The 12,664-nt window shown below is 43.7% G+C and overlaps 1 protein-coding gene and 1 long non-coding RNA gene across 3 annotated transcripts in view; one reads left to right on the top strand and one right to left on the bottom strand.

The window, feature by feature from the left end:
* Positions 1–7,848, bottom strand: part of LOC138797061 (uncharacterized) — a 45,114-nt gene extending 37,266 nt beyond the window's left edge. Inside the window, exons 1-3 of one of the 2 annotated variants that reach the window (XM_069976833.1) lie at positions 7,757–7,848; positions 6,926–7,104; positions 3–409 (exon numbers count right to left, since the gene is read on the bottom strand). In XM_069976833.1, the coding sequence (XP_069832934.1) occupies positions 3–409; positions 6,926–6,972 (454 nt within the window). In that variant the 5' untranslated portion in view covers positions 6,973–7,104; positions 7,757–7,848. Of the gene's footprint in view, positions 1–2; positions 410–6,925; positions 7,105–7,752 lie in introns of both variants that reach the window. The other variant, XM_069976834.1, reaches the window with a different exon arrangement.
* Positions 7,849–8,077: 229 nt separating this feature from the next.
* Positions 8,078–12,664, top strand: part of LOC138797058 (uncharacterized) — a 29,079-nt gene continuing 24,492 nt past the window's right edge. Inside the window, exons 1-2 of the long non-coding RNA XR_011363888.1 lie at positions 8,078–8,175; positions 9,284–9,440. This is a non-coding gene — a long non-coding RNA (uncharacterized lncRNA). The remainder of the gene's footprint in view (positions 8,176–9,283; positions 9,441–12,664) is intronic.

The raw sequence follows: 12,664 nt of genomic DNA, 5'->3' as shown, positions 1-12,664 counted from the left end.
ACCTTTGAAAGCTGCCCAGTGCAATGCGGTGTCTCCTTCCAAATCACATACATGTACTTTGGCACCTTTCCCAATAAGATAACAGCATAGGGCTGTGTGTCCATACTGAGCAGCCGTGATTAATGGTGTACACCCTTTCTGATCTTCTACATCTATAGAAACTCCTGCTTGCAAAAGTAGGTCAACTACGGAGATGTAACCATTGACTGTTGCCCAATGGATAGGACGTTGTCCTGTCTCGGACTGACTGGGCAGATCTACAGGTCCTTTACAGTCCACAAAGAGCCCCATCAGCTCCATGGACCCGGCCAGGGCTGCCCAGTGAACCGGCGTGTGGCCTTTTTCATCATAATTTCCCAGAACTGAAGGGCCTTCCTGGTCAATTATTTGCTGGCACTTCTTAAGGTCACTGTCAAAGAAAGGTAGAATGCAAGAACTTGAGTGAGTGAGTGAGTGAGTGAGTTATACTACATTCACCAAATCTGTCAACAAGTAAGATCTACAGTATATGATTATTTAATTAAAAGTCTGGAGCCAACATGAAAACTTAAAGGAGTATTCCACTCAAACATAACTTTTGATATGTTGCTGCCCTTAGTGAGACTAACAATTACTTCCATACTTGTTATTATCTATTCAGTCTCCTTCCCCCAGTTCTGAGCTGCTGCTTTCTGATGAAAACATAAAAATGTGTGTGTGAGCTTTTCTCTCTGTCTCCCCCTCCTCCCCCCTCCCTTCTGAGACAAATGATGTAAACAAGTCCCTGGCTGGCTGTATATACAACATTTCAGCTTTTTTGTAATGCTGGGACGACTAATCACAGTGGGTTCAATAGCAACTTGACCTCCTAGAATAATCCTGAGAATAATCCTCCTAGCGTTACAAAGAAGCTACAATGTTGCAGATTAAGGCTGGGTTCACACTATGTATATTTGAGGCTGTATTTGTGAGGCTGTATAGCAACCAAAACCAGGAGTGGATTGAAAACACAGAAAGGCTATGTTCACATAATGTTGTAATTGAGTGGATGGCCGTCATTTAATGGCAAATATTTGCTGTTATTTTAAAACAACGGCTGTTATATTGAAATAATGGAAGTTATTTACCGTTATATGACGGCCATCCACTCAATTTCAACATTATGTGAACAGAGCCTTTCTGTGTTTTCAATCCACTCCTGGTTTTGGTTGCTATGAGGACCTGACTTGAGGACCAAATACTGCCTGAAATATACTGTGTGTGAACCCAGCCTAAGCCTGCCAGGGACTGGTTTACATCAGCTGTCTCAGAAGGGAGGGGGGAAGAGGGGGAGACAGAGAGAAAGGCTCACATACAGATTTTTGTGTCTTCAGCAGAAAGCAGAAGCTCAGAACTGGGAGAAGGAGACTGAATAGAAAATAAATATAGAAAGAATTGCACTGACAGCTGTCATTAGCCCCTTCAAACCTGTGCAGCATTTCACTGTCAGCTCCTGTTACTGTCTGATCGGGATCCCCGCAGTGTGACTGCGTGGGGTCCCCATCATTTTGCTTGACTGCCAGAGGTCTCATACTTACCTGTGTGCAGTCAGCTCTGTGATCTTCACAGGCAGGCTCTAGGTGAAGATCACCGATAACACTGATCAATGCTACGCAATGACATAGCATTGACCAGCGTACGCAATCTAATGATTGCATGTACTAGCCCTCTCTGGGGGAATTAAAAATTGTGAAAAGAAAAATCAAAATGTAAATCACCCCCCTTTCCCATTTTATCTGTAAAACACATAAAAATAAATAAATAAACTTAAATACAGGGGAACAGTGCAAGCGAAAAAGCAAAAAAATCACTAGGATTGCTGATTTTTTTTTGTTACACTAAATAAGTAAAAAAAAAAATATAATAATTTTATTATAAATAAGGATAAAAACGTCACATTTGCACAAATTTGGTATCCCAAGCTGCCCTGTAGGTTGAAAAATAATATCAAAATATAAAAATTAAAAACAAAAATGAAAATTGGCCTGGTCCTTGAACCAAAATCCACTGTGTCCTTAAAGGGTTAATCTATACTTAGCCGCCTTTATCACATTTGCTAATGTTTCCGCATAGCAGCTATTATTACCTATTATTACCATGCTATCAGTGGGCCGGATCTTGTGATCCTCCTGAATTTTATCTGTGTTTTAATCAGAATAGTGTGACTATTCCAGCATCCATATTCATCAGGGGCTCTGCCTAGGCCCGGCCCTCCCAACATACATAATTTAGCAATCTCTCTATGCTGACGCCTAAGCTGTCACCCCTCATATCCTCAGGTGACTAACAGTCACTATCCATGTCCAGCCCATAGACCAGTGCAATGGCATGCGGAGGATCCAGTACTATAATGGTTGTCACTGGTTTGTGGCTTCTTGGCAACTGACAACAAACTTCCTCAGCATTTACTGTATACAGCCGGTGGGAAAGGAAGAGTCTGTCATATGTTGCTAAGAAGCCACAACAACAGCGAAAAAAACAAGAAAAGAAACTATATAGGGAGAGATTTTTCCAACATGGTGTAAAGTGAAACTGGCTCAGTTGCCCCTAGCAACCAATCAGATTCCACTTTTCATTTTCCAAAGAGTCTGTGAGGAATGAGAAGTGGAATCTGACTGGTTGCTAGGGGCAACTGAGCCTCGGCAATGACTTTTCATATTACTGGAGATGAGCGCATGCTCACATCTGATTGTTTGGCCTTTGGATACTAAAGAAGTTGGATTGAGCCCTACAGAGTCCTCCAAAACATGGATACAGACATAAGCCGTAGGCCGTATCCATGTTTTCCTGGACTCCCTTGGGTTTCACCCAACTTCTTCACCCAACAATATTCAAATGCTAAACAATCGGACTTGAGCATGCGTTCATCTCTACATACTACCTGTTAAAGGGGTACTCCAGCAATTTTTTTTTCCGTTTAAAAGTTATATAGAATTGTAATTTACTTCTATTTAGAAATCTCAAGTCTTTCAGTACTTATCAGCTGCTGTATGTCCTGCAGGGAGTGGTGTAGCCTTTCCGGTCTGACACAGTGCTCTCTGCTGCCACCTCTGTCTGTGACAGGAACTGTCCAGAGCAGCAGCAAATCCCCAAAGAAAACCTATAATTGCTTTTGGCAGTTCCTGACTTGGACAGAGGTGGCAGCAGAGAGCACTATTCTTTTTGCAAAAACGGCAGCGACCAGAAGTTAGCTGGAAGTCAATGGAAGTTTATGATCTGCCTTACACACATGGGGGGGGGGGGGGGGATTTATGAAGACCGGCATAGAAGTACGCCGGTCTTATATTAGGCCCCGCCCCCTTTCCCCCGGCAGGATTCACTAAGAGTATTCCCCGGCAGGATTCACTTAGGAAATCTGGCCGTCCGGGCGCCCAAACCTGCGCCCGGTGTACTAAATCTAGATTTGGATCATGATTCACGCCTGTGAGCAGGCGTAAATCATGATAAATGAGGCGCAAGAGGATGCCACGCCTCCTCCCCGCCTCATGACGTCCCCCCAAGCTCCGCCATCCCACCCATCGGGCGAATGGGGCATACGGCAGGCATATGATAGGGAGAAGGGGCGAATCTGCACCTTCTCCCTGGCGTACGCCTCGGGCGGACCATTCATAAATGTCCCCCATGGTGTGTTTTGGGGTGGCGTTTTTCTCTCTGTCGTTTTTTAGGCTCTGTGGCAGTTTTTCCAATATGCAGCGTGCTGAGGGGGTGGCGTTTTTTTTTTTTTGGCAAACTGTGAAGTTTTTTCTACCATAGACTTTAATAGGATTGTTCTGGTTGTCTCAAAAACGCCATTTCCGTGCGTATGACATTTTTATTCTGGCGTTGTGGTCACCTTTTGTGGTCCAGCAGCTAGGTTATGTGATGGCAGAGAAAAAAAATTCAGCACTCAAAAACATCTCAACCACAAACAAGATCATTCACACATATTCACACATAGTTGAAAACAGAAAAAAATTGGTAGTTTTTCTGGCAATTTTTTGAGGGGTCCCCAGGTCCCTGCTACTCAACAGCAACTGGGATATTTTTGAAGTACTCTGACCCCTTTCCATTTTTTTTTCCTTTCTGGGAAAACCCCCTTTAAGTGAATAGAATTAGAACCTTTTAGAAGATTATAGAGACCGGGTTCTATTTACCTGGAGAGAAGTTGTTTTTTTTTTAGGTTATTTCATTATAATAAACCGAAAATAGTGACATTGTATAGTAAGAGTATTTCTGTTCTCAGCTGAGAGCATAGTGTGAGTCATCTGATGGAGGTCGGAGGCTTCTCCTAGGGTGCACGTACCGTATTTATATCCCCGGCAAGGCTCCTAATGCTTCTGTTCCAGCTAATAAGCTGAAATCCTCATCTCCTATTGTTAGGCTTTAAATGAGTCTCAGCGCCTACTTGTAAAATCCATTAGTCCCCTTTGTAACACCTACATATATATATATATATATATATATATATATATATATATACACACACTCGCTATATATGTGCACACGGGTCATTCACCCACTAAAGTCTTCTGCTATAGAGGAACGCCTGCAGTCCGACACTTCACATGTGGGGATCAACAGCTATTATCAGGCTTCACCCAGATACCATTTCTGAAAAAAACTGCAGCAGATTTTCAATTTTTTGGGTTTTTCTTTTTTCTTGCATTTTCTCATTTTAGTGTAAATCGCTATAGTCTTTTTTTCCTTGCGTTTTTTTTATCCACTACAAGTCATGTGATTCTTTATCATGTGATTCCAGGTTTTTCAATTGAAGACTTTGGGAACAAATACCGAAAAATGCAGGATGTTTTATTCGGACGTTTCTCCCCCTTCCTCTCGGGCGTAGCAACCGTGAAGACAGACCACGCAGGTGATATCGGACCCCCCCATGCCACCATTGTCGTAAGGGGCCGCCCCTCCAGCACTGGAACTGACCTGACACCTCACCAGCAAATCGCCGCCCCCTCCCCTCAGACACTGCCAGATGTGGTAGTGTCTGTCTGCACATCTCCTGCCAGTGTCGTGGCATGGCTGCACCACAGTTCCGTCCCTCATGCAGCCCCACCTCCCCCTTTGTGTGTCAAACTGTATAGGGGGGGTACAGGATTCATGAGGCCCCGTACAGTTTCTTGCTATGGGGCCCCATGAGTCCTACCTATACACCTGACCCCCCTATACAAGTCTGTGGGGTGAAAACACTAACGTTCCTGAGAAAAAAACACAGTATGCAGGCACTGCTACCATTAATAAACAATCTACTAGGGGTGTGGCACTAGGGGTGTGTCCCTATACTAGGGGTGTGTCACTACCCTAGGGGTGTTTCACTACACTAGGGGTGTGTCACTACTCTATCCAATCAGTGCTGAAAGTATCAGCTAGACACGCCCCTTTAATTGGGGATTGGTTTTTATTCCTAAGGTATAAGTCATTTCAGGAAACATGTGACGCGTCATGTCACAATTTTTCATTGATGGTGTCTGGGTGCTGCTGAGACCCTCATGGTCGCTAAAATAAACAGAAACAAGTGCTCAGTGCGTTTTTTTAGGCCCCCCTCAAAAAACAAAGCCAGAAAAACGTCAATGCAGCACATGTTTTTTTTTTTTTTCATGCATTTGCGTTTTTTCTAGGTTATTGACTTTATATGTGAATGATCTTGTTTGTGGTTGAGGCGTTTTTTTGTGCTGAACATTTTTTCCTCCTCTGCCATCACCTATCTGCCATGACCTAGCTGCTGGACCACAAAAGGTGCCAAAAACGCCAGAAAAAAACAAACAACCAAACACAAAAAAAAAACGCCATACGCACATGGCGTTTTTGAGACAACTAGAACAATCCCATTGAACTCTATGGGAGAAAAATGTCTCACCCTCAGCATGTTGCGTTTTGGAAAAAAACTGCTAAAGAGCCTCAAAAACCCCAGAGAGGAGAGAAAAGCACCGCCCCAAAAAACGCCATGTGTGTAAGACATATTATAAAATTCTATTGACGTCCAGCTAACATCTGTCCGCTGGTGTTTTTTGAAAAAAAAAATGCAATGAATTTATTCCGAAAATGTAAGGCAGTGTGAAGCCAACCTAAGTGCTGCTTCTCCCTGCTGTCTCCATGCTCACTGAAGACTTTCTATGGAGAGCACTTGCAGCAGCACAGAGACAGCGAGGAGAAGCAGCTGAACACCTCTCCATGTTTCCAGACATAGTGGGGGCCCTACCACCCAGACCGGCCATAGTGGGGGTCCTAGCACCCAGACCGGCCATATGTGGGGGTCCTAGCACCCAGACTGACCATAGTGGGGGTCCTAGCACCCAGACCGGCGATAGTGGGGGTCCTAGCACCCAGACCGGCCATATGTGGGGGTCCTAGCACCCAGACCAACCATAGTGGGGGTCCTAGCACCCAGACCGACCATAGTGGGGGTCCTAGCACCCAGACTTGTCATAATGGGGGTCCTAGCACCCAGACTGGCCATAGTGGGGGTCCTAGCACCCACACCTGTCATAGTGGGGGTCCTAGCACCCAGACCGGCCATAGTGGGGGTCCTAGCACCCAGACCGACCATAGTGGGGGTCCTAGCACCCAGACCGGCCATAGTGGGGGTCCTAGCACCCAGACCGACCATAGTGGGGGTCCTAGCACCCAGACCTGTCATAATGGGGGTCCTAGCACCCAGACCGGCCATAGTGGGGGTCCTAGCACCCAGACCTGTCATAATGGGGGTCCTAGCACCCAGACCTGTCATAGTGGGGGTCCTAGCACCCAGACCGGCCATAGTGGGGGTCCTAACACCCAGACCCACTCCAGCCCACCAGTAAAATATCTGACATATATCTATGACACTGGTGTGTTAGGAAACTATGATCCCTGGATGTTAGGGGACTACTACTCCCAGCATGCACAGACAAATGAAATGTAATACTTCCTATGCATTTACCATTCTTTGGCTGCCTTGAATATATCGGCCGCGCTGAGGTCATCCATGCCGCCTTCTCCTCCTGGGGCACCACAAGTCTCAGCAGTCAGTGTACTCCAGTGTCTGCCGTGACCAGGATGGAACGACCACAATGAATATATATCACTGTAGAGAAAAGTCAGGTACAAATCTCCTAGAATCTGTTAAACCAAAGGAAGTGCAAATAATATAATTAGTAAAAAAACAAAAACAAATAAACAACAATAGTGATTACTTACACAATATTAGATCACAATGGTCTAGTGACAGCTGTATAGGACTATAATAACCTGGGGGAGAGTGTACTGTAAGGCTGTATGGGATTATCACTTGACAAGGATGTCCCTGACCTCCCGACGCCTTTCACCTATCTATGACTCTTCAGGGGGAAACAATGATCCAGGATAAGGAGTAAAGCAGGGGTAGGGAACATTGGCTCTCCAGCAGCTGCAAAACTACAACTCCCATCATGCCTGGACAGCCAAAGCTTTAGCTTTGGCTGTCCAGGCATGATGGGAGTTGTAGTTTTGCAACAGCTGGAGAGCCAAGGTTTCTTACCCCTGGGTTAAAGCAAGAAAGTATGTAAGGTGAGCACTGGTATAGGATAACATATTATATATAGCTAAGCCAACAACCAATGCGAGTTATGAGTACAGCAAGGCAGGGGTTAATCAGTCTGTGCACTGAGAGAACTTATGTGCAAGAATACAGGGAGGCTATATAAGCAGTAATACAATCATACAGAATCAGCAGTCAGGGCAGAACTCCCAGACTGTGAGTACAGAAGCTGAGAGACTGAGCGTACGTACTCACCACCCGGGATGCTGCCGCCCTGGTGCCTGCTGCTGCTGCTGTGCCGGGGGGACGAGCGCCGCGCTCCGCTCTCCTCGTCTCTCACTTGTTGCTGTGGCAGGTGACGTCACCTTCTCACAGCGATCCAGGATTCCCCCCTCAGCCACACCCCCAGGGGGCGTGCCCAGCCGGTCATCTGCACCAGGCATCTCTAGCAGCAGCCACACCCCCAGGGGGCGTGCCCAGCCGCTCATCTGCACCAGGCATCTCTAGCAGCAGCCACACCCCCAGGGGGCGTGCCCAGCCGGTCAGCTCTCACCAGGCATCTCCAGCAGTTGTCAAGACCAGTTTGTCCAGTTCGTTGCTGGTTACGCTGACAGCAGCATGGATACCCTGTGCGGTGGATGTTTGTGCAGGTTCCATCATGTAGAGGTCATTAGGTATACACAATATACTCACTATATACTGTATAACCTCGGTATATACTATATACTGTATAACAGTATGCCTACCCTGTGCGGTGTATGTTTGTGCAGGTTCCATCATGTAGAGGTCATTAGATATAGCTATATATATATATATATATATATATATATATATATATATATATACACAATATACTCACTATATACTGTATAACCTCGGTATATACTATATAGTGCATGACAGCAGGTATACCCTGTGCGGTGTATGTTTGTGCAGGTTACATCATGTAGGTATAGCTTACACAATATACTCACTATATACTATATAGTGTATGACAGCAGGTATACCCTGTGCGGTGGATGTGTGTGCAGGTTCCATCATGTAGGTATAGCTCATACAATGACCTCAGTACAGTATATACCATATACTGTATGACAGTATGCCTACCCTGTGCGGTGTATGTTTGTGCAGGTTACATCATGTAGAGGTCATTAGATATAGCTATATATATATATATATATATATATATATATATATATCTATATATATAGATATATAGATATATACACAATATACTCACTATATACTGTATAACCTCAGTATATACTATATAGTGTATGACAGCAGGTATACCCTGTGCGGTGTATGTTTGTGCAGGTTCCATCATGTAGGTATAGCTTACACAATACCCTCACTATATACTATATACTGTATTACAGCAGCATGCCCTGTGCGATGGATGTGTGTGCAGGTTCCATCATGTAGGTATAGCTTACACAATACCCTCACTATATACTATATACTGTGTGCAGGGACATATTTTCCACTAGGCACCTCCTGGGGGGCAGCACCAGGGAGCAGGGGAAGGAACCATCTCCCATCTCCCAGCTCCCGTTCAGACTAGCCAGTAAATCTGGTGTCTTTTCGAGGGGGGTGTGGTGGTATTGTTCAGGTGTCTGGTGTGACGGTGTTAGCCAGTCACAGTATTTTGGTATTGGTCCAGATCTGGGGTCCTAGGATCCCCCCATGGCATTCATCTATATACCAGGCAGCTGACTTGTCCCGGCTATGGGGAATATCACCACTTCCTATGTCCTTGTTCTGTACTTTTTCTCTGCACAGGGGACGGGTACACGGAGATCTCTACATCATTCCAGACAGGAAAAGGATTCCCTCAAGTAGGATCCTCTACATTTTGAGACTTTACAACATCCACCTTTCTAACACTCATTAATCCTTGCATATTCTTGGGTCTTCCTGATAGTCCAGACGTCTATATGTGAGTACATCTCCAACCATTCTGTAAGTGATTTAGGGATAAGTGACCCCGGTATCCTTAGCGGATGACAATGCTGCTACAATACTACAGCCGCCGCATTTCAGATTTCTTTGCATAAACCTATACAGTATATACCGGGAATTGCCAGAACTCAACTAGTAGTAGACTACTGTACGTTAAAGAGGTAGAGCGGCGCTGGCTTTTTAAAATTTTTTTAAATCTAGCACCATATGCCAAACTTATATAACTTCTAAACCAAAGCAAAAAAGGTCAGAATAAGCACCGGCAATCCAACAATATAATCAAAAAACAAAGGGGAGATTTATCAAACATGGTGTAAAGTGAAACTGGCTCAGTCGCCCCTAGCAACCAATCAGATTCCACCTTTCATTTTGCAAAGAGTCTGTGAGGAATGAAAGGTGGAATCTGATTGGTCGCTAGGGGCGACTGAGCCAGTTTCACTTTACGCCATGTTTGATAAATCTCCCTCAAAATATTTATTAAATGTAAATGTGACTAAATACTCGACACAACACCTAAAAACAATTAAAACAACATATAACACCATACACGACCATCTATATTATTAGTACGGTCAAAGGACCCAATGCAACTGTCCACCCCTCATACACTCTTAGGCCATGTTCACATGGTGTAAGAGACCGGCTGTTCTGTGATCCGGCCGGGTCACGGAACAGCCGGTCTCTGCAGAGATTATCCCGGAAGTACCGGCCGGGTGATCTTTCCAGCCGCAGTGTTCTGATGCGGGCGCATCAGCACGCGCCCGCATCAAAACTCTCAAAACACACAATGAAGCAAGCGTCCGGAGCCGCACGCTTCATTGTGTGAACTGACAGGTCTTTCTGCGGCCGCAATTCAGAAAATTGACATGTCAGTTGTTTGTGGTGCCGTACAGGATCCCAGCCGGAGCATATACAATGTGTATACGCTCCAGCCGGGATCCTTTAGAAGAGCATGCTGTGTTCCTAGGCGTGCAATGTGTACGGCCGTTATGGCCAATGGCAACAACGGCCATACTTTTACGCTGTGTGAACATAGCCTTAGGATATGTTCACGCTGAGTAAATCAGGCGGAATTCCGCCTGCTTCAGTGTGCCATAGCCTGTCTATAGGAGAGATTGCATGCCTCTGTTGCACACTGAAGCAGGCGGGATTCTTCGCCGCGGATTTCAGCCAGTGTGAACATACCCTTAGGCCAAATGACAATATGAGCCCTAATACCTACAATAAATGATCATCAAATTGCTGAAGTAAGACCATGACATAAAGTAATTTTTAGCACCAGGTAATAGTGATTATTACTATAGTAACTAGGTTATATAACTTAGGCTGGGTTCACACTATGTTTTTGTAATTCGTTTTTTTCATCAGTTTTTTTTTGCAAAAAACGGGTGAAAAACGGATCATTTTTTTTAACGTACACAAAAATGAGGTTGACTACGTTTTTGTGTATGTTAAAAAAAAAAATCCGTTTTGATCCTTTTTGTTATGATGGAATTCGATAGAAAAACTGATCAAAATGGATGCACTCACATGCATCCATTTTTTTCGTCCGTTGTTTGCAAAAAACGGATGAAAAAACGGATTGCAAAAACGTAGTGTGAACCCAGCATTAGTCATGTGGTGCTAGATATAAAAAAAAAAAAGTCAGCACCGCACTACCTCTTTAACACTACAAAACTAAATGTTTGCTCCCTGTCAGCATACCTCTCTTATAGAATGCTGGTATATACCATATACCCATGATATAGAGGCTTACAGTACATGTAATAAATGTTATTTAACAGGTTCCCTACTTGGTGTGATGGAGGTATAAATAACAAACCCAAAAGTGAATCTAAAATTATGCTAAAGTATAGGATACCAAAACATTAGGGAAAATGATATGTAACGTAACACAGATGAATGTTAGAGTGACTGTATGTAAGGTTCAGGGCGCCATCTAGCAGCAGCAAACGAGTACTACAATGTTAGCAACCTGTATACTTATACTGGAGAAACGGAGAGTTGTAATAAACACTATACAATAAAGAGGCATATTACATTATTATATTATCAGACGTAAAAATCCTTGTGGGGGCATAATATAAAATATCTGGCAATATCTCCTGATCACAGAGGGTCTCTTGTTATTACTATAGTGATTACTATATTGTTACTGAATTCCTGCTATTTTGACCATTGACAGAACATGTATTATAGGGATTTTATGGATTTGTATATAGAGGTACAAATACTTTCTGCTGTTATTGTTCTCCCCATTAATAGATGCTCTCTCTCTCTCTCTCTCTCTCTCTCTCTCTCTCTCTATATATATATATATTCATTTTTTTAATACTATAAAAATAATTTATACTAATAGATTATATATTCTAATCTATATTCAACACTTATTTCTATTTGACACAGTTTTCACTATATATTATGATTGTATAAGATGACTCAGTTGTTCAATGTAATTTGTCTGAAGACAGGGAAGAAAGATGAAGGTTCCTTTACTTGACATTGACTCTTTGTTTGGTACACAATCGAGGTAACATCACATTTGCACTTCCATGTCCTTTGGATTCCTTACTGTCTATGCTAGTGTCTGCTACCATTATATATCATGGGGGGGGGCCTGATTGTTTCTAATATATGCCCTCCCCCTATTCTTGAGATATGTCGGGTTACAGCTTATCTGATAACTCAGCTCATAGTCAGATGAGTATGAACTTAAAAGAAAAGTCCGGCGAAAATTTTTACTAAAGTATTGTATTCCCCCTACAAATCTTCAATATACACTTTTTACGGGAAATGCTTATAAAGTGCTTTTTTCCCCTGCACTTACTACTGCATCAAGGCTTCACTTCCTGGATAACGTTGTGATGTCACTTCCTGGATAACATGGTGATGTCACTTCCTGGATAACATGGTGATGTCACTTCCTGGATAACACAGTGATGTCACTTCCTGGATAACATGGTGATGTCACTTCCTGGATAACATGGTGATGTCACCTCCTGGATAACATGGTGATGTCACTTCCTGGATAACATGGTGATGTCACTTCCTGGATAACATGGTGATGTCACTTCCTGGATAACATGGTGATGTCACTTCCTGGATAACATGGTGATGTCACTTCCTGGATAACATGGTGATGTCACTTCCTGGATAACATGGTGATGTCACTTGCTGGATAACATGGTGATGTCACTTCCT

This window comes from Dendropsophus ebraccatus, chromosome 7 (assembly GCF_027789765.1).
Source record: "Dendropsophus ebraccatus isolate aDenEbr1 chromosome 7, aDenEbr1.pat, whole genome shotgun sequence".
NCBI classification, from domain to species: domain Eukaryota; kingdom Metazoa; phylum Chordata; class Amphibia; order Anura; family Hylidae; genus Dendropsophus; species Dendropsophus ebraccatus.
This window is presented reverse-complemented; position numbering and strand designations above follow the sequence as displayed.